We start from the raw sequence: 18,522 nt of genomic DNA on the forward strand, positions 1-18,522 counted from the left end.
CAATGGTGAGCAGAGCTCCAGAAACTGGACTAAATTACACACCCAGCATACACTGCAGGCAAAGTGTATGCTGGGTGTGTAATTTAGTCCAGTTTCTGGAGCTCTGCTCACCATTGCAGTTAAACCATTCAGGTATGAGGTTGTTTGAAAGCGCTGCCATGTCTCCCACTGTGCAAAATTAAATGTAAGTATACTAGTGGCTAGCTGCCTTCACTGTTTTAAATTCACTCTAAAATTTTTAGATTAGAGTTAGCACATAATTTTGCATCTGTTTTGCATTAGAGGCATGTATTCAGCCCTAGGGGGCTCTGCATTGCCGCTGATGGCTTACAATTCAGGTGCATCCTTGAGCGCGTATCATTTGTCTGTTTTGCTTATAACACAATGTTAAGCTGGGAAACATGTGTGTCACCGTGCCTTGGTTACTAACTACTGACCTGTTAATTTTAATTGCTTACTTAGTCTGTGCCTATCCTGGGAGGCGGCTCCATCCAGCTCCTTTCGTTTTCTTTGCTCTTGATGTGAAGGCATGGACTTTCGTGTTCCGCCACTAGGGGGCACTGCGGCAGGCGTCTCCTCATTCTCACCACCCTGCAGGGGAAGAAAACGTGACAACTTACATATAATTAATAGAAGCTTCATAAACTATATAATGGCATAAAAAATATATTGATTGTATATCTACTACTACATTACAAAATATTCATAAACTGGTGAATTTTGCAGCCCTGCATTTAATGAGCCCAGACCCAGGAGATTTGTTGTGTCTTCCATACCCTATAATATAGAACGCAGTAAACTCAGAACTTCCTCTCTGTTCTAAAAGATAAGCGACGGCATAATAACTTTTAAAGAAAAACATTTCTTTGTTACAGCGGATACAAATCCTGCAATAAATCTGCAGTGTGTCTACTTCCTGCTTTCATGGAAGCAGACAGAGTTAACACCCTGTGTTTACAAATTAGCTGCTCTGTCGAGGCAGCCAGCTGACACAAATTACAGTAGTGATTAGTCAGAGATGAGGGGGAATTAGACAAGCTAAACTCTCTAAAGACATACAGGGGGCATTTCTCTATATTTCCCTTCCTTCCTGTGCAAGAGTTCAGGTCCGCATTAAAGACGTTTGTGTTCTATTGCTGTCTGTGTCACCACTGAAGACATCTCCACATCTATCTCTCTCTCTGGGATCTCAGAGGCCCTTCCTGACTTGCATGAATCCTGTTAGTTTTTTTTAGCACTTCCACACTGTTGAAAAAAAACAAAAAAAAAATGTATTGCTGTCTTGAAGAGATTTCTTAACTTCTTGTCAAGACAGAAGCAATGGAAATGATTGCAGATGTGGAAACACGACAGTAATAAACAGCTGGCTAAGACTCTTAAAGAGAACCCGTAACAAAAAAAAAAGTTCCCCTGGGGGGGGGGTACTCACCTTGGTAGGGGGAAGTTTCAGGATCCCAATGAGGCTTCCCCCTCCCCTGTAGCTGCAGGCAGTCCAGCGCTGGCTCCCCCGAAGTGTTCCGGAATCTTCCCTCGACAAGCCTGACAAGGCTTGCTATATTTACCTTTCCTGTCTCCAGCGGGGGCGCTGTTGCAGCTCTCAGCACGGAGATAGGCGGAAATAGCCGATCTCTGTCGGGTCCGCTCTACTACGCAAGTGCAGGAGACTTGCAGGAGACTTGTGCCTGCGCAGTAGAGCGGCCCGACAGCGATCGGCTATTCCCGCCTATCTCCGAGTGGAGAGCAGATACTGCGCCTGCGCTGGAGCAGGGAAGGTAAATATTTACATCCCCGCTGTTCGGAGGGGCACAGCGAGACCCCCGTGGGACCGAGGAGGACGGGGGAAGCCTCAATAGGATCCGGAGGATTCTCCTATCCGAGGTAAGTACTCCGTTTTATTGCCTGATGAAGCAGGGGAATACCCATGAAACCCATTGCATTGTTTGGAGTTTTCGATTTAAAGAATTTTTCAACTAAATATTGACTGTTCGAATCTATCTGGGGAGGTAAGTCCACCGCTGCCTTCCTTTTAATTTGTTTTTTATTCCTTTTGCTGTACTACGGCGCCTCTGTTCAAAAATCACTAAATGTCTAACCCTAACCGACCCAACCACACTGATGTCTAGCCCTCAGAAACCCGACACCGGAACCTAAAAAGACCCAACTCCATCCCGAACCCAACACCCCCCCCTCCCCCCATCACACACAAAATGCAAAGTATTGAGCGCGCAGACATTCAGGGCCCGTTTCCATTCGCGCGGAAACCGCAGAGTTCCCCCGCAGGAAAATCACACTGGGAAACTCTGCCATAGGAAACAATGGTGCCGCCGGCCGAATCACTTACCTTTGCGATTCGGCCAACATTGCCATCAGTTTCTGTGCGGGAGGCTGCGATTCCCATAGCCATGGCTTATGGGATTCGTCAGCATTCCCGCAGACCAGGAAGTGCCGCCGCGCGCCTCGCAGCCACAGCACTAGAGGAAACGGGCTCTTAGGCACTTAAATTTCCTGCTGCCATTGTTATGACTCTGGTTAGTCACTTTTCAGAAATAGCACGATGGTAAAGCGATTCAACTTTAAATATTTTGGCATTACAATAAAGCAGAACTGTAAACTGTAAAAAAATTAAGAGTTTCACTTACCTGGGGCTTCTGCCAGCCCCCTGCAGCCGACCTGTGTCCGCGCAGTCACTCGCCGATGTTCTGGTTCCACGCTGCACTTTATTGGATACGCGTGGCCAGGGCACTATGGAGGTGGACTTAAAAGAGAGAGAGAGCCGCGGTGGGGGAACCAAGGATCGGTCCAGGACTGCGAGGGCGCAGGTCGGCTGCAGGGCGCTGGCAGAAACTCCAGGTAAGTGAAATTCTTATAGTATATAATAATAATTTTCTGTGAAATTTAGTCCTTTGTAGTTTTGGTCAAGAAAGTTACATTCCTGCTGCACCGCTGCATATACATCCCAGGAAACGCTGCATTACCTGCACAGCGACACGAGTCTGGAGGGGCGATCGGAGAACAGCGGCGTCAGCGGTGGACGGCTTCAAGCAGCAGGACACCTCGTCCAGGAGTCCCGCCAGAGCAGAAGGCACAGGGTGGCCACAATCCTTCATCAGCTGAGAGAAACAAATGCAAAAAGTGTCACCATTAAAAATGCCAGCTAATGTCCATATATGCCATTTCTCCTTACTATGGCAATGCCAGTATGCACTGTTCACGGACAGCAGCCCTTGGCGTGAGATTTACACTTTGGGCAGCATCTTAGATTGAGGTTTGCCTTGTCTCCAACTATTCGGACTGTTTGGCGTATCCTGATTGGATATACCCGTTTGCCTCTGAGGAATCGGTCTTTGGCCATGAAACACGTGTCAGTTTGTTTTTTCTGAGATTGGATATCTTATGTATATAACTGCAATCAAGCTTTTTCGACACATTTTGAAGAATAAAAGACTGATGCTGTTCTCTAAAAAAACCCTTGTGGATTGTTTTGTATATACAGTGGGTTGCAAAAGTATTTGCCCCCTTGAAGTTTTACACATTTTGCACATTTTCACATTACTGCCACAAACATGCATCAATTTTATTGGAATTCCACATGAAAGACCAACACAAAGTGGTGTACACATGAGAAGTCAAGTGGATCAAAAATCATACATGATTCCAAATTTTTTTTACAAATAAATAACTGCAAAGTGGGGTGTGCGTAATTATTCAGCCCCCTGAGTCAATACTTTGTAGAACCACCTTTTGCTGCAATTACAGCTGCCAGTCTTTTAGGGTATGTCTCTACCAGCTTTGCACATCTAGAGACTGAAATCCTTGCCCATTCTTCTTTGCAAAACAGCTTCAGCTCAGTCAGATTAGATGGACAGTGTTTGTGAACAGCAGTTTTCAGATCTTGCCACAGATTCTCGATTGGATTTAGATCTGGACTTTGACTGGGCCATTCTAAAGCCTCATCTACATGGAGAGATCCGGCGGCTCGATTAGCCGCCAGATCGCCTGTTCCACATCCCTGTGCGTACCTGCCCCGTCCCCGCTCGCCCGCGCGTCGGATTCGATCCGCTTTCGTCCCCGCCGGCGCCGCTTATCTTCCGCTCGTGGGGAACGAGCAGGGAATCGGCGGTGGGGAGATCAGTCATGGCGGATCTTATCAATCAGCGGCTCGATTGATAAGCCAAATCGCCGCCGGATCGCTACGTGTAGACGTAGCTTAACACATAGATATGTTTTGTTTTAAGCCATTCCATTGTTGCCCTGGCTTTATGTTTAGAGTCATTGTCCTGCTGGAAGGTGAACCTCCGCCCCAGTCTCAAGTCTTTTGCAGACTCCAAGAGGTTTTCTTCCAAGATTGCCCTGTATTTGACTCCATCCATCTTTCCATCAACTCTGACCAGCTTCCCTGTCCCTGCTGAAGAGATGCACCCCCAGAGCATGATGCTGCCACCACCATATTTGACAGTGGGGATGGTGTGTTCAGAGTGATGTGCAGTGTTAGTTTTCTGCCACACATAGCGTTTTGCATTTTTGCCCAAAAGTTCCATTTTGGTCTCATCTGACCAGAGGACCTTCTTCCACATGGTTGCTGTGTCCCCCACATGGCTTGTGGCAAACTGCAAACGGGACTTCTTGTGCTTTTCTGTTAACAATGCCTTTCTTCTTGCCACTCTTCCATAAAGGCCAACTTTGTACAGTGCATGACTAATAGTTGTCCTATAGACAGATTCCCCCACCTGAGCTGTAGATCTCTGCAGCTCATCCACAGTCACCATGGGCCTCTTGACTGCATTTCTGATCAGTGCTCTCCTTGTTCGGCCTGTGAGTTTAGGTGGACGGCCTTGTCTTGGTAGGTTTACAGTTGTGCCATACTCCTTCCATTTCTGAATGATCGCTTAAACAGTGCTCCGTGGGATGTTCAAGGCTTTGGAAATCTTTTTGTAGCCTAAGCCTGCTTTAAATTTCTCAATAACTTTATCCCTGACCTGTCTTGTGTGTTCTTTGGACTTCACGGTGTTGTTGCTCCCAATATTCTCTTAGACAACCTCTGAGGCCGTCACAGAGCAGCTGTATTTGTACTGACATTAGATTACACACAGGTGCACTCTATTTAGTCATAAGCACTCATCAGGCAATGTCTATAGGCAGCTGACTGCACTCAGATCAAAGGGGGCCGAATAATTACGCACACCCCACTTTGCAGTTATTTATTTGTAAAAAATGTTTGGAATCATGTATGATTTTCGTTCCACTTCTCACGTGTACACCACTTTGTATTGGTCTTTCATGTGGAATTCCAATAAAATTGATTCATGTTTGTGGCAGTAATGTGACAAAATGTGGAAAACTTCAAGGTGGCCGAATACTTTTGCAAGCCACTGTAAATGTCAGTATGTACCTTGGTCATGCCAATAAAGCCATTTCTGATTTTGATTTTTTTTTTTTTTTTTTTAGAGATGTAAAACAGAAGATTACCTTCTTAAAACAGAAGGTATTTGCAATTATTTAGTTTGGAGTGAGCATATGAGGTCTCCCACAATGCACCACTGCTGAATATGTAAATCATCAATTGTTGTCCCTGTAAGTTAAACACACCTCCAGAACCGCTGGAATGCAATGATGTGTCAGCTTGTTATTTGTACAGAGCCACACTAATACAACATGCAAACATTGGTTTCAGACTAGTTGGTCTTCATCACTGCATGGATTAATATGGCTGTATGAGGTAGGACTTGAAACACCCCGACTGCCCAGCAAGCTCAAGGTGAACTAGAACTCGTAGGAGTGTGTAAGGGGCTGAAAAGGACCAAAAAGCTTCCTTACTAAAAATGCTAAGCAAAACAGAATTTTGCCTTCTTAAAATAGAAGGTTGGAGTGAACAACTAAGGTATCCCATAGGGCATTGCTGCCAAATATGCTAATCTATAACTGTGTGTTTCAAGTCCTGCCCCATAGAGCCACATTAATCCATGCCATGCACTGATGAGGACCAACTTGTCCAAAACAGTCTGTATGCATGTTGGATTAGTGTGGCTCTGTAATATTAACAAGCTGACGCATCATTGCATTCCAGCGGTTCTGGAGGTGTGGTTAGCTTTCAGGGACAACAAAGAGATGATTTACAGTACATATTCAGCAGTGATGCATCATATGCTCACTCCAAGAGAGATAGAAGCACATTAAAGAGAAACTCCAACCTAGAATTGAACTTTATCCCAATCAGTAGCTGATACCCCCTTTTACATGAGAAATATGATGCTTTTCACAAACAGACCATCAGGGGGCGTTGTATGACTGATTTTGTGCTGAAACCCCTCCCACAAGAAGCTCTGAGTACCGCGGTACTCTGGGCAAACTGCCACAATGTAACAATGTTCACAGACAGGAATTAGCTGTTTACAGCTGTCTGTAACAGCCAAAACAGCTAGGAGCAGCTACATAACCTGCCCACAGTAACAATGTCACCATGTAATAAATGTCAGAATGTAAATCAGGGAGAGGAAAGATTTTACAATGAGCAAACACTGACTAAATCATTTATACATAATTATGGTAAAAAATGAAGCACTTTTTTTTACTACATTATTTTCACTGGAGTTCCTCTTTAAGTAGAGGTGGGTTACCTGTTCTATTTCCTGTTGGGCTTGGGAGAATTGTGGATTCAGTGCTAGGCAGTGCCGGAACTCCGTCAGGGCTTCTTTCTTCTTCTCCAGCTGGACTAAAACCAGCCCCTTCCTGTAGAAGCCCTGCACAAAACACCAGAATAATGACTACCATGTATTTATCATTCATGGAGTAACTGTGAGCTGATGTATAGATCGTCATTCTGCCAGTCATACAGCATGGAATAAAGCTGGGCCGCTCAGATCACAGGGACGAGCCGTCTTTGCCAGCAGAGTAGCACGGAACGGACTGAGCTGTGCTACTGTATTTCCGCTGCAGTCCGAGCGGGGCGGTACTAGGGCACTAGAGCAGGGAGGTCGCAGTTTGGGGCTTCCAGAGCTGGAGTGGGCTGTCATATGAAGACGGGGGCCGCCTCTTTAGGATCCAGAGACTCCCCCCTTCCAAGGTAAGTATATAATTGTAACCTTCCCAAACCTCAAAAGCTTTGCTTTAATATACTGTATATACTCGAGTATAAGCCTAATGTTTGGGCCAAAAAAAGTGGGCCAAAAGTGGGGGTCTCGTCTTATACTCGAGTCACTACTCTTTGAGTAACTCCCACAGTGCCCTCACTATATGCACAGAGGTGCATCATCTGGGGAGACCACACATTTGACTTTTCCATGGGAGGTCCCAGCTAACCTCATCTCTCGAGTTGTAGCCTTGGAAGGCATACAGGGACAGTGTCTACTGAGTGGTGAGAAGCCTTCCATTCCTAGATCAAGTTTTACATACATGACTATGTGGCTCTGCATTCCTTGCAGGCCTATGTTCTGGCTTATTATTGCAATCTGCTGAATTTATGCTGCTCTTCTGTATATATACATGATTCAAATCCTTGAAATGTCCCATTCAGCTTGCTGTATAAAACCAATATACAGCAGAGTCTCCAGTCTCTGGCAGCGGGGTGAATCGCTTGATGCCGGATACATGTGCTTGCCGGTTGCTTGAGCAAAACAGCTAAAAAAAAAAAACAGCCCCTCCCCTCTAAATACTTCCAACGAAGCCCAGCAGCCTTTTTGCAGCACCTAGCGGCTTTCTGGCATCTTCCATGTACACAAGTCAGTGTGGGTCAGGTGACAGGTGACACGCTGATTTGTGCACGGAAGATGCCAGAAGCCCACTAGGTGCTGCAGAAAGACTGCTTGATGTAACTGGAGGTGCAGTAAGTTTTTGAAATGCCTCCAAACCTGCCCAAAACCCCCGAAAACAAAGTTTCCATTTTGCACTCAGGAATGCTGGTTAGTTGAGATTTCTGGATGATGGAGTTCCAGATATGAGGGACTTGATGTAAATATTGAATATACAAAAATAAATGAACGTGCATGTTATATGCAGATTATAAATCCGACCGCGATAATGACTGTGTGAATAAGTACTTCATATTTAAGGCTGTCAGTGAAGAAAGTGCCCGTTGCTGGCCGATGGCGGACACCTATCATGAGGGGATTCTCTCAGAGCTGTCAGGACAGACCACCGCGTATTCGCACTCTGCTTCTGTTTATCCATTCATCAGTGCTTCGCCAGTCCGCTTCCTTCACCGAGCGTCTCACAAGGTCCCGGACACATAAATCATTGAGTAGTCAGGTCAGCGGGCCAGGATGGCGAGATGATGTTTAGCCCCAGCGCAGGAAGACCTGCCAGAATCTCACTTGTTAACAGAGATTTTAAAGCCCATCAGTGTCGCCGCGGGTTCCGTGTAACATCCGAAACACAACAAGGCCATCAGGGCCAGTAACTGCACCGCCGCGGGTCCCGTGTAACGTCCGAAAAACAACAAGACTATCAGGGCCAGTAACTGCACCACCGCGGGTCCCGTGTAACATCCGAAACACAACAAGAGTATCAGGGCCAGTAACTGCACCACCGCGGGTCCCGTGTAACGTCCGAAAAACAACAAGACTATCAGGGCCAGTAACTGCACCGCGGCGGGTCCCGTGTAACATCCGAAACACAACAAGACTATCATGGCCAGTAACTGCACCACCGCGGGTCCCGTGTAACATCCGAAACACAACAAGACTATCAGGGCCAGTAACTGCACCACCGCGGGTCCCGTGTAATGTCCGAAACACAACAAGACTATCAGGGCCAGTAACTGCATCGCCGCGGGTCCCGTGTAACGTCCGAAAACAACAAGACTATCAGGGCCAGTAACTGCACCGCCACGGGTCCCGTGTAACGTCCGAAACACAACAAGACTATCAGGGCCAGTAACTGCACCGCCACGGGTCCCGTGTAACGTCCGAAAAACAACAAGAACTATGAGGGCCAGTAACTGCACCACCGCGGGTCCCGTATAGCGTCCGAAAAACAACAAGACTATAAGGGCCAGTAACTGCAACGCCGCGGGGCCCGTGTAACGTCCGAAAACAACAAGACCATCAGGGCCAGTAACTGCGCCGCGGGTCCCGTGTAACGTCCGAAAACAACAAGACTTTTAGGGCCAGTAACTGCACCACCGCGGGTCCCGTGTAACGTCCGAAAAACAACAAGACTATAAGGGCCAGTAACTGCACCGCCGCGGGTCCCGTGTAACGACTGAAAACAACAAGACCATCAGGGCCAGTAACTGCGCCGCGGGTCCAGTGTAACGTCCGAAAACAACAAGACTATCAGGGCCAGTAACTGCACCACCGCGGGTCCCGTGTAACGTCCGAAAAACAACAAGACTATAAGGGCCAGTAACTGCACCGCCGCGGGTCCCGTGTAACGACTGAAAACAACAAGACCATCAGGGCCAGTAACTGCGCCGCGGGTCCAGTGTAGCGTCCGAAAACAACAAGACTATCAGGGCCAGTAACTGCACCACCGCGGGTCCCGTGTAACGTCCGAAAAACAACAAGACTATAAGGGCCAGTAACTGCACCGCCGCGGGTCCCGTGTAACGTCCGAAAACAACAAGACCATCAGGGCCAGTAACTGCACCACCGTGGGTCTCATGTAACGTCCGAAAAACAACAAGACTATCAGGGCCAGTAACTGCTGTCACAGGAGCCCTAGTGGTCAGACCGCAAATTGCCTTTCAATCGGTTTCAGCACACAGACCATGCAAGCTGTGGGCGTGCTCTTTGCGCAGAAACGACGGAAATTTGGGCAGCAGTCCGACCAGAAGGGAGCCTGTGAGGTACGGTAATTACAACTTTACACACTATTCCAGGGTATCTGCCACCACCACTGGAATGACTGACTGGTCCTGCAAATAAAAACGGTTAAACACAATCTATTCTGTCTGGCTAGTAACAACAGTAGCGTCTCTTCAGAAGTCTGAGTTCGGTTTCTGCGTATGCTGAATAATAGGGTAGCGGAACAGTGAATGACTTTGGTAAAGTCTTTATTCACGGGCAATATAAATAATGAATATATACAGACAATTATTAAAATCAACAATTATTGAAACATTAATAGCCAGTATGAAAAATAAAAGAAAGGGAGAGAAAATACTTAGTTTCATGGAAAGATGTCCTTTTGTGGGAAGAATCATAAAGTCCTTGGTAAAGTCCTTTTGTTTCAGTTCAAAGTTCAGAGTTCAGACCAGGTGGATGCCAGCAAATCCTCAAGCTGGCACAGATGTGATCAAGATGGTGTTTCAAGGTGGAGGACCCTTGCGTTTCAGCCTGTCACTAGTTTCATCACCCATCGCTGCGGGGAGTGGCTATGACAGGCACAAGTCCAGCCTCGGGAGGATGGAGCAGGGGCTGTCCCATCCTTACAGACCCTCAGACTGGCAGAATTCTAGTTCGGCCCGTCTTGGGGTGCACGTGGGGGCAGGTAAAACCTGTACCGCATATTCACACTCAGCATGATTGTACGAATCCTAGGACATGAAATATGACAGGTCTATCATGAGAATTTACCCCCCGTCTCTACAAACCCATATTGCTATGAGAGTTTAGGGGACAGAGTTCTGGGAATTTCACAGAACCAGCACCGGGACTCATGCTACCCTTTCCCCACATTTGGCGAAGCTGCCATCTCAGGAACCCCAGAAATATGACAGATCTGGGAAGTTATGGATTAGGCTATGAGCCTCAGGTCATTCAGGGTGTGTGCTGGCAACTGGCTTCCCTTTGATCCTTACCAGGGAGCAAGGTGTCAAGACCTCCCGGGGATTCGTAGCCTGCCTGGCTGAATCTAGGCCTCCTTTTTAGAGCTGAAACAGCTGGCATATCCTCTGAGAGGGGCCATTAGCTCTCCAGGGGGCCGGGGAACCAGCTTGTTACAGCTAAGTGTTAAACGCAATTAACTTCCTTTCCCAGAACTGTCTACCTTAAAACCAAAGTTTGTCATTCTGAGCCCTGCAATAGATGCTATTTCTCTGCTGAGAAAAGACTGCAGATGCTCCTACACAATCAATCCAGATATAGCACGTCACTGGCAATCGGTGCAATAAACCGATTGCGTTCTCGTTTCTCACGGCTGTTCCGTGACAACTGCGCCACCGCGTGTCCCATGTAACGTCCAAAAAAACAAGAAGACTATGAGGGCCAGTAACTGCACCGCCGCGGGTCCCGTGTAACGTCCGAAAAACAACAAGACTATCAGGGCCAGTAACTGCACCGCCGCGTGTCCCGTGTAATGTCCGAAAAACAAGAAGACTATGAGGGCCAGTAACTGCACCGCCGCGTGTCCCGTGTAATGTCCGAAAAACAACAAGACTATCAGGGCCAGTAACTGCACCGCCGCATGTCCCGTGTAACATCCGAAACACAACAAGACTATCAGGGCCAGTAACTGCGCCGCTGCGGGTCCCGTGTAATGTCCGAAAAACAACAAGACTATCAGGGCCAGTAACTGCACCGCCGCGGGTCCCGTGTAATGTCCGAAAAACAACAAGACTATCAGGGCCAGTAACTGCGCCACCGCGTGTCCCGTGTAACGTCCAAAAAAACAAGAAGACTATCAGGGCCAGTAACTGCACCACCGCGGGTCCCGTGTAATGTCCAAAAAACAACAAGACTATCAGGGCCAGTAACTGCACCGCCGCGGGTCCCATGCAACGTCTGAAAAACAACAAGAGTATCAGGGCCAGTAACTGCATCGCCGCGGGTCCCATGCAACGTCCGAAAAACAACAAGACCATCAGGGCCAGTAACTGCACCACCGCGGGTCCCGTGTAACGTCCGAAAAACAACAAGACTATCAGGGCCAGTAACTGCGCCGCCGCGTGTCCCGTGTAACGTCCAAAAAAAACAAGAAGACTATCAGGGCCAGTAACTGCGCCGCTGCGGGTCCCGTGTAACGTCCGAAAAACAACAAGACTATCAGGGCCAGTAACTGCACCGCCGCGGGTCCCGTGTAATGTCCGAAAAACAAGAAGACTATCAGGGCCAGTAACTGCACCACCGCGGGTCCCGTGTAACGTCCGAAAAACAACAAGACTATCAGGGCCAGTAACTGCACCACCGCGGGTCCCGTGTAACGTCCGAAAAACAACAAGACTATCAGGGCCAGTAACGGCGCCGCCGCGGGTCCCGTGTAATGTCCAAAAAAAACAACAAGACTATCAGGGCCAGTAACTGCACCGCCGCATGTCCCGTGTAACATCCGAAACACAACAAGACTATCGGGGCCAGTAACTGCGCCGCTGCGGGTCCCGTGTAATGTCCGAAAAACAACAAGACTATCAGGGCCAGTAACTGCACCACCGCGGGTCCCATGCAACGTCTGAAAAACAACAAGACTATCAGGGCCAGTAACTGCACCGCCACGGGTCCCGTGTAACATCCAAAAACAACAAGACTATCAGGGCCAGTAACTGCACCGCCGCGGGTCCCATGCAACGTCTGAAAAACAACAAGACTATCAGGGCCAGTAACTGCACCGCCGCGGGTCCCATGCAACGTCTGAAAAACAACAAGACTATCAGGGCTAGTAACTGCGCCGCCGCGTGTCCCGTGTAACGTCCAAAAAACAACAAGACTATCAGGGCCAGTAACTGCGCCGCCGCGTGTCCCGTGTAACGTCCCAAAAAAACAAGAAGACTATCAGGGCCAGTAACTGCACCGCCGCGGGTCCCGTGTAACATCCAAAAAACAACAAAGGGCCCTTACTATTCACAAAGACTCTGCTGTGAGGCCAAAAATAACACAACCCAAACCCCTCATTTCCTGTGGCTGTTATGCCTGAAAAAAGCTGCTCCGTCTTATTTACACGAACAGAATTCCACAAGGCGTTCGAGCAAACCTGAAGTGGACATGCACTTATGAGATAAGCAATTGTATCTGTGGAACTTATCTAAAGCTCAACGCACACCATACAACCATGTTTGTACAGATTTACCACATCTATGTACTATGAGGGCCAACAGATTGAAAATACATCAAATAATTGTTTGGATGAGCTCTAAATGTAACCATACACCTGACGATTATGGGCAGAATCGACAAAGAGACACATTTATCTCTAATTGAATCTGATTAGAGATAAATTTGTCGATTCTGGTCATACACTACAGGCTGATTCCCGTCTGAAGGGAATCGCATGAGCTGCCGCTACTGTCCAATGTATAAATGTGCCCCCCCCCTCTCCCCCCCCCGTGTGGGCATTTATATGTTACCTGTCCTGGTGCAGCCTCTGCGCGGTGTCCGTAACCTCCAGCCGGCTCTCCGAACATGCTACTGGCGCATAGCAGACGCTAGGCGCCCGCAGCGTGTACAGATAGCCGCCTGGAGGTTACAGGACATCGATTGGAGGCTGCAACAGGACAGGTAATGTATAAATGCACACTGAGGGGGGGGGGGGGACATTTATACATTGCGGTGGGGGTTTCGTCGTCTTGCCGCTCGTTCCGGGAATCGCCGCCGTACCGCCACGCACCCGGCCAAGCAACTTTGGCCCGACATCTTGTAGCATGCGTGATAGACAAGCGACCAATTTCTGTCCCGAAATTGGTCGCTTTGTCGGTCGGGCATGCACTTGGCGGCAACGATTTTCATCCAATTCGATTATAATTGAATTTGATGTTCGATCGGCCGCCAAGTCGCCTGGTGTATGGCCACCTTTATACTACATGAAAGTGCTAAATGAGACTATATGGTGTGTGCTGAGCCTTCAAGTGGCTTTGAACCCACATTTAATTTATTTTTTAAAATAGTTGTAGTCAGGCTTTCTCAAGCAGGGTTCCCGGAGTACTCTGCTGGGGTTCCGTGGCATTTTCCCCATCATGGGTGAAGTATGATAGAGCAAACAAAACAAAATAGGGAATAGTGTAAAACGAAGAACTAAATCAGGCGTCAAATTAATAAGGAGCACATTAATAAATACACTAGAATAAGGAGACAGTATAACCAGTGGCAGTGTAATAGGCGGTAGTGAAATAAACAGCCACACCTACTTTTAAAGACCATGCCTCCTGCAAAATACATGCAGGGGTTCCTGGAGATCCAAAAATTATTTACGGTGTTCCTTCAGGTTAAAAAGGTTGAGAAAGGCTGGGTGTAGTGGATATCACTCCTGCTTTGCAGCATTGGGTCCCCAGTTGAAATACCTATCTACACAAAGTTTGGATGTTTTCCCAGTGTCTGCGTGGGATTCCTCCGGGCATTCCATTTTCCTCCCACATCCCAAAAACATACACATAATAGGCTTCCACCTAAAATTGGCCCTAAAAAACGATGGACATGTGACTATGGCATGGATATCAGTATTAATGCAAATTGTTTTGATATGAATTTGCACCCAGTGGAAATGGGCCCCTAGTGGCTCTGAGAGCTTTCTTAAAGGGAACCTTAACTGAACGGGGAGTAAAGAGTTTCACTTACCTGGGGTTATTACCAGCCCCCTGCAGCAGTCCTGTGCCCTCGGAGCCGCTCTGGAATCCTCCGGTCCCCCGCTGTCATTTAGTTTCGTTTTTGACGACTCACCAGTCGGCTGGCCGCCATGCGTATTATTGGACGCATTTGGATGGCAATTAGCGCTGTTGCGGACCGCAATGCGTACAAAAATACGCGTTGCCGCATTCCGCACGTGTAGATAACGTATTTTTGTACGCGTTGCGGTACGCAACAGCGCTAATTGCAGTGGGGAATGCGTCCAATAATACGCATGGCGGCCGGCCGACTGGTGAATCGTCAAAAACGAAGCTAAGTGACAGCGGGGGACCGGAGGATTCCAGAGCTGCACCGAGGGCACAGGACTGCTGCAGGGGGCTGGTAATAGCCCCAGGTGAGTGAAACTCTTTACCCCCCTTTCAGTTAAAGTTCCCTTTAAACCTTTGGTATACTTACAACCGGGTTCCGAGGCTGTAAACGACAAATCTCTTCAGCGTCCCGCAGAGCATCGGGGAACAGTTTCATGTGTGAATACGCCTGGGAGCGGAGGACTCTCAAAGGAACGTCCTGAGGAGCTGCAAAAATATAAGAATTCAAAATTACAGAGCAATCAACAAGGTCAATAAAGCAGGATTTTAAAGGACAACTGAAGTGAGACGTATATGGAGGTGCAAATATTTATTTCCTTTTAAGCAATACCAGTCGCGCTTTGACCCGGAACAGGAAGCCTGCAGCTCCTCTCTGCGCATGCGCAAGCTTCTTCCTCTCCTCCGCGTGCGAATGGTAATATGACGCATGGCAAAGGGAGGGGGAAGAAGCCAGGAAGCCGGCGCATGCGCAGAGAGAGGCCGCAGGCTGCCTGTTCCAGGTCACAACACAACTTTTTGCAGAGTCGCAAAAAATGGAAATATCGACACATTACCGAATGGTTACCGCATGGTTATCGAATTCACACCGAATGCGGAAAAAACTTGATGACTACAACTAGAAATTGATAAACTTCGAATTCGGTAATTTAACGAACTGGAAAAAGCTATCGCAAAGACAATGATGAATCGAGGCCTGTGTCTCTTGTCGCGTCCAGTCCACACGAACAAACCGTCGCACAAACCATCGCTTAACACGTGTCTGTACAGACATTTGTACGCCGTGTGTATGGGACTGTAGTGCTGCAAGTTGAAATTTTGCCTCCCTTCTGGGTGAGAGTCTATCAGAGCCTATCTATATTGGTGATTGGCAAAATGTTAAATGTTTATTTGCAAGAAGTGCAATTTATTTATTTATTTTTTTTTACACAAAAACATACAAAAACATTTTACATAAATTTCTGTTAAATGCATATAAAAAAACCTGCCTAAATGTTGGCTGTTCAGTTCACAGCCGTGTAACCTGATCCAATCCAGTTATATAATTGTAACGCAATAGCCACTGACTTTTTATTATCTTTCTGCTTTGTTTTGCTTCTGTGGGTTGCCAAGCAACAGGCTAGAAAATTGCATAACGCCATTTTAAAGGGATAAGGACCTTATGAAAGAAGGGAATGTCACAAAAATGGTGTTTGTGTGTATGGAGGGGGGTTGCTGTCATTATACCCTGTTCTAGAGAGGGTATTAGGGATCGAATCAGGAAAAGAGGGCACAGGAGCCCGTATGGAAAAAAGGACGCACCACAGACGCTCATGATAAATGCCGTGACTAGCGGCATAAAAGGTAAATTTTGGCGCATGGTGGCGCCCGCTATCAGCCACCTGCCGGTGCCGAAATTTACTAATTCTGCCGAAAATCACGGCTTCCACTTATTGCGGCTTTGCAGAAGAGGGGGAGGGGCACATTACAGCTGGGGGTTTAGGGTTAGGCACCACCAGGGGCAGGCACGACTAGGGGGGTATATAGGTTAGGCCCCACCAGGGGGGGTGTTTTAGGGTTAGGCACCACCAGGGGGATGTTTTAGGGTTAGGCACCACAGGGAGGGGGGTGGTGTTTTAGGGTTAGGCACCACCGGGGGGGGGGGGGGGGGTTAGGGTAAGGCACCACCAGGGGGGTGGTTAGAGTTAGGCACCACCGGGGGGGGGGGTGTTAGGGTTAGGCCCCACTGCGGGGAGGTTAGAGTTAGGCACCACCAGGGGAGTGGTTAGGGTTAGGCACCACCAGGGGGGGGGTGGGTAGGGTTAGGCTCCACTGAGGGGTGGTTAGGGTTAGGCACCACCAGGGGGGTGGTTAGAGTTAGGTACCACCAGGGGGGTGGTTAGGGATAGTTACAGGGAGGGTTCTGTGTGAGAGTAGGGTTAGGTTAAGCTACAGTAAAATACTGGAAAATATTACAGATATTCTACTTTGGAAATTCAGTAGCAGAATATCGCTATTATCAGCGCTATTCTACTAACGGCAAACCCTGCGCCTATTTTCCATGAATGCATTAGGGATGGTCAATCAAATGCATATTATTTTGCATTGAAGCAAGTGTGAATGCCAATCTTTTGCAGATTTAGGGCTGGGCATGCTTGAAATCACAAAAACGCTATAGCAATCGCTAGCAATTTTGTGTACTGTATATTCTGGCGTATAAGACTACTTTTTAACCCTTGAAAATCTTCTGAAAAGTTGGGGGTCGTCTTATACGCCGGGTGTCATTGATGCCGGGTGATACGCCCTATCCTGTTACCGCCTCTCAGATCTCGCTGCTGAGGGAGTGCAATCTATTCTTCCATACCGCTCTGATAAACAGGTAGACAAGGAGAGCTGACCAGTCTACTTAAGAAGAGTTGACCAATGCAACAAGTCAATTGACTGTATACTGTTATATACTGGGTAACACATACAGTACAGCACCAGTATCTGTTCATACACAGCACCAGTACATGATTTTTTTATTTTTATTTTTATTTGGTGTGCGGTGGAAGAGGGGTAGTCTTATACGGCGAGTATAGCCCAAACTCTATATTGTAACTGGAAAAGTTGGGGGGTCGTTTTATACACCAAGTCGTCTTATACGCCGGAATATACGGTAAGTGCTTTGCAGACCATTGCAACTATTTCCGGCGATTACGGTATTTGTAAAGAGTGTCAGAGATTTGTCAGAGACTGCATAGCGTTTGCAATTAGCGACTCTCCATTTGATTGGTGGATTGAAATGTGTTGTGCTTCTGGGTAGTTCCAGCACTTTAAAATCACCTGCAAATCACTTACATTGACGATATACGTGCGCTTTGCTCCCGCGCTCCTACACTTTGCACTGACGCGAAAGCACTCACAAAATGCTGCATGTCCTGCGATTGCGATTGTAAAAATCCAGTGGGCTCACCTCCAAACACTTTCATTAGTTTTTACAAGAGCCGCGATTCTCAAAATCCAAAATTGCTCAAAAAAAGCGATCTTGTATGCCCTGCCTTCTGCAGCTTGACAATGAACCAATCAAACGTAGCATTTTTGTTTTTAATCATCATCAGAGTCTATTGTTTTCAATAATACTTACCTTGGAAAACAAAAAGTTTGCTTTCTTAAAACAGAAAGAATTAGCGATAATTCAGGTTGGAGTGAGCTTGAGATGTCTCCCAGTGCATCACTGCTGAATATATGCAAATTAACCATTCTACCCTTAGAAGCTAAACACACCTCCAGAACCGCTGGAATGCAATGATGTGTCAGCTTGTTAATTTGTACAGAGCCATAACAATCCAACATGCATACAGACTGTTTCGGATTGTTTGATCCTCATCAGTGCATGGCATGGATTAATTTGGCTCTATGGAGTAGGGCTTGTAATACCGAGAGGTACAGACTAACCAGCAAGCTCATGGTGACCCAGAACTCATTTTTAGGATCATTGTAGCCCCTCACACACTCCAATGAGTTCTGGTTCACCATGAGCTTGCTGGTTAGTCTATACTTACCTTGATTAAAGTAGTGCAGCATTTAAAAGGACACAAACCAGGAATAAAAAAAAAAAAAAGTTTTACTTTCCTGGGACTTCTACCAGCCCCCTGCAGCCGTCCCGTGCCCTCGCAGTCACTCCCGGAGCCTCCGGTCCCCCACCGCCAGCTAGTTTCATTTTCGCTGACAGGCCTGACCACCTGCATTTTTCTTCGCATTCCTGTCCA

General features: G+C 47.4%; 1 protein-coding gene across 1 annotated transcript in view; it reads right to left on the reverse strand.

The window, feature by feature from the left end:
* The window catches only part of LOC137564478 (LON peptidase N-terminal domain and RING finger protein 1-like), a 94,748-nt gene that overhangs the window by 65,501 nt on the left and 10,725 nt on the right, over positions 1-18,522 (reverse strand). Inside the window, exons 2-5 of the mRNA XM_068278384.1 lie at positions 14,883-15,001; positions 6,615-6,737; positions 2,976-3,110; positions 459-591 (exon numbers count right to left, since the gene is read on the reverse strand). Coding sequence (XP_068134485.1) covers positions 459-591; positions 2,976-3,110; positions 6,615-6,737; positions 14,883-15,001 — 510 coding nt within the window. The remainder of the gene's footprint in view (positions 1-458; positions 592-2,975; positions 3,111-6,614; positions 6,738-14,882; positions 15,002-18,522) is intronic.

The sequence above is a fragment of the Hyperolius riggenbachi genome, chromosome 3 (assembly GCF_040937935.1).
Source record: "Hyperolius riggenbachi isolate aHypRig1 chromosome 3, aHypRig1.pri, whole genome shotgun sequence".
NCBI lineage: Eukaryota > Metazoa > Chordata > Amphibia > Anura > Hyperoliidae > Hyperolius > Hyperolius riggenbachi.